This window comes from Arachis ipaensis, chromosome B02 (genome assembly GCF_000816755.2).
Source record: "Arachis ipaensis cultivar K30076 chromosome B02, Araip1.1, whole genome shotgun sequence".
NCBI classification, from domain to species: Eukaryota; Viridiplantae; Streptophyta; class Magnoliopsida; order Fabales; family Fabaceae; genus Arachis; species Arachis ipaensis.
In genome coordinates, this window is record NC_029786.2 from 106,622,692 (window position 1) to 106,624,849 (window position 2,158).

Genomic DNA, 2,158 nt, shown 5'->3' on the forward strand with positions numbered 1-2,158 from the left:
ATATGATCATTTAATCTTAATAAAAATAAATACTTAATAAAATATTTTGAATTAATATATTTTTACTCTTTTAATATTTCACAATTTTTTGGTTAGAATAATTTAAAATAACAATATAAAAAAATCACTATTCATTGAATTAAAAAAATAGAGAATAATAAAATGATTAAATTGCTATAATTTGTTGGGAGGTAAAAAGGAGAGTTGAAATGCCATAAAAGTCCCTTTCCCTCTCCAAAGCTTAACAAGTGACATCCCTGTTCAATCAGAGGTCGGTGACGCGCCTCTGAAAGAATTAAAACGAATCTCCATTCTGCGTTTCAAGTGAGAAGAGAAAGAGTTAGAAGAAGAGGCTCCATAACCATAAACCCTAGAAATTCAAAAATTTATCAAATTCAACGCGCATGATCCCACTCTCGAACCCTAATCCCCAACGCTGAAGCTGCCAAATGGGTCGACCCGAACCATGCGTCCTCTTCGCTCAGACCTTCGTTCACCCTCAGCTCGATGAGTACGTCGACGAGGTAAAATGCCCACATTCTGCTCAGTCCATATTGTTTGTTTTCAATTGCAGTGTTAAGGTGAAAATTTTTAATGAAAAATTTGGTAAAGCTTGGAGCTTGGTTTGGTGGTAGTTACTTACTGCTCTTCAATTTCAAGCTTTAGCTACAATGAACTTCGAGATGAGTGTTTACTAGGTAAATTTTTTTTATGGGTTTCAATAAAAATTGTTCCTTGCAGGTGATTTTCTCAGAGCCCATTGTCATCACTGCTTGTGAGTTCCTAGAACAGAGTGCTTCATCAGTTGCCCAATCAGTAGCACTTGTTGGGTATGTGTTTCCCCTCTTTTTTGGTGCATTTGCTTTCGTTTAGTTGCTTGAAGTGATTTGAAGACTACTATATATACGTGCTTGATGATTCTCAGATCATTATTTAAAACGTGAAAAGTTTTTGAATAGTATCTTTTAGGCACTAAAATGGTTGTTTAACGATATGTGAACTTCTTGTAACCTCCACTACATTAGACATGTCAGATAATGATTTGCATTCTTATAACATGTTAAGCATAGTAACAATTAATCTGAAGATGAAAATTTAACATTGATTGTGGATGCCTGTTCATGCCTTGCACTTCTCTAATGTAGTGAAAGTGTTTGTTTATTTGGTTACTCCCAAGGGTTGGTTGTATTTATGATTTTTTATGACGTAGATTAATAGATTTTGAAATCAATTACTAAGTGCTGGCAATATCATATCTTTCTTATACCAGAGCCACTTTACCTCCTTCGTTTGCGATAGAGGTGTTTGTTCACTGTGAGGGAGAGACAAGGTTCAGAAGACTTTGTCAGCCTTTTCTCTATTCACACTCTTCATCAAATGTGTTGGAAGTAGAGGTAATTATTGCATTTTACATATGTTCTTGCTGTTATTAACAATATCCAGTTTCTGATTCCTCCGACTGTTTGAAGATTTAATATTCAATAAGCTTCTGGCTATCTCTGTTGCACATAATGCTGTTATCTCTTGTTTCCTCTCTCGTTTATTTTATATGCTATTTTCACTATGCAATTCTTATATCTTCGATTTACTATTTACAAGTAGATATTAAAAAACATAGTAGCTCCCAATATTGCACTCCGAGATAAACTTCTAGCTCAAAATTATTTTCTATGGTCTAAAGAGAGCTAAAAAATCTAAGAAAATATTTGGAGAATCATGGGTTTGACCTATGGACCTGCATTAGTTTCCAGCTTTGCACTCACTGGGTAAATTAGTGGTTTTGGCTTGCATAAGGAATCTAATAATTCTATGCCAGTCCTTAGTTTTGTTGTGGTGCTTTGGTATATTTGGTTGGAAGTAATTCTAGGGTTTTTAATTATGCCTTTCCTACTATTGATTTTGTATAGGATAGGTTACTGTTTCCATTTGATGCTCAACACATGTTTCATTTAATGGTATTCCTTTATTGACGTTCATATGTAATAGGGATTGACATTCATTTTTATACAGTTAATACTTTAGGTTTTAACTATGTCTTGTGTATCTATTTAATGATGACTGATCCTCGTTTCCACATTATCCTCTCTTTATATATATATTTTAGAGAAAGGAAGATGAACAATACAAAATATATATATATATTTATTTTAGAGAAAGA

The 2,158-nt window shown here is 33.4% G+C and overlaps 1 protein-coding gene across 2 annotated transcripts in view; it reads left to right on the forward strand.

Moving 5' to 3' along the window:
* The window catches only part of LOC107626336, a 13,866-nt gene continuing 11,946 nt past the window's right edge, over positions 239–2,158 (forward strand). For both annotated transcript variants that reach the window (XM_016329199.2, XM_021116662.1), the window contains exons 1-3: positions 239–524; positions 742–830; positions 1,271–1,394. In XM_016329199.2, coding sequence (XP_016184685.1) covers positions 450–524; positions 742–830; positions 1,271–1,394 — 288 coding nt within the window. In that variant the 5' untranslated portion in view covers positions 239–449. The remainder of the gene's footprint in view (positions 525–741; positions 831–1,270; positions 1,395–2,158) is intronic.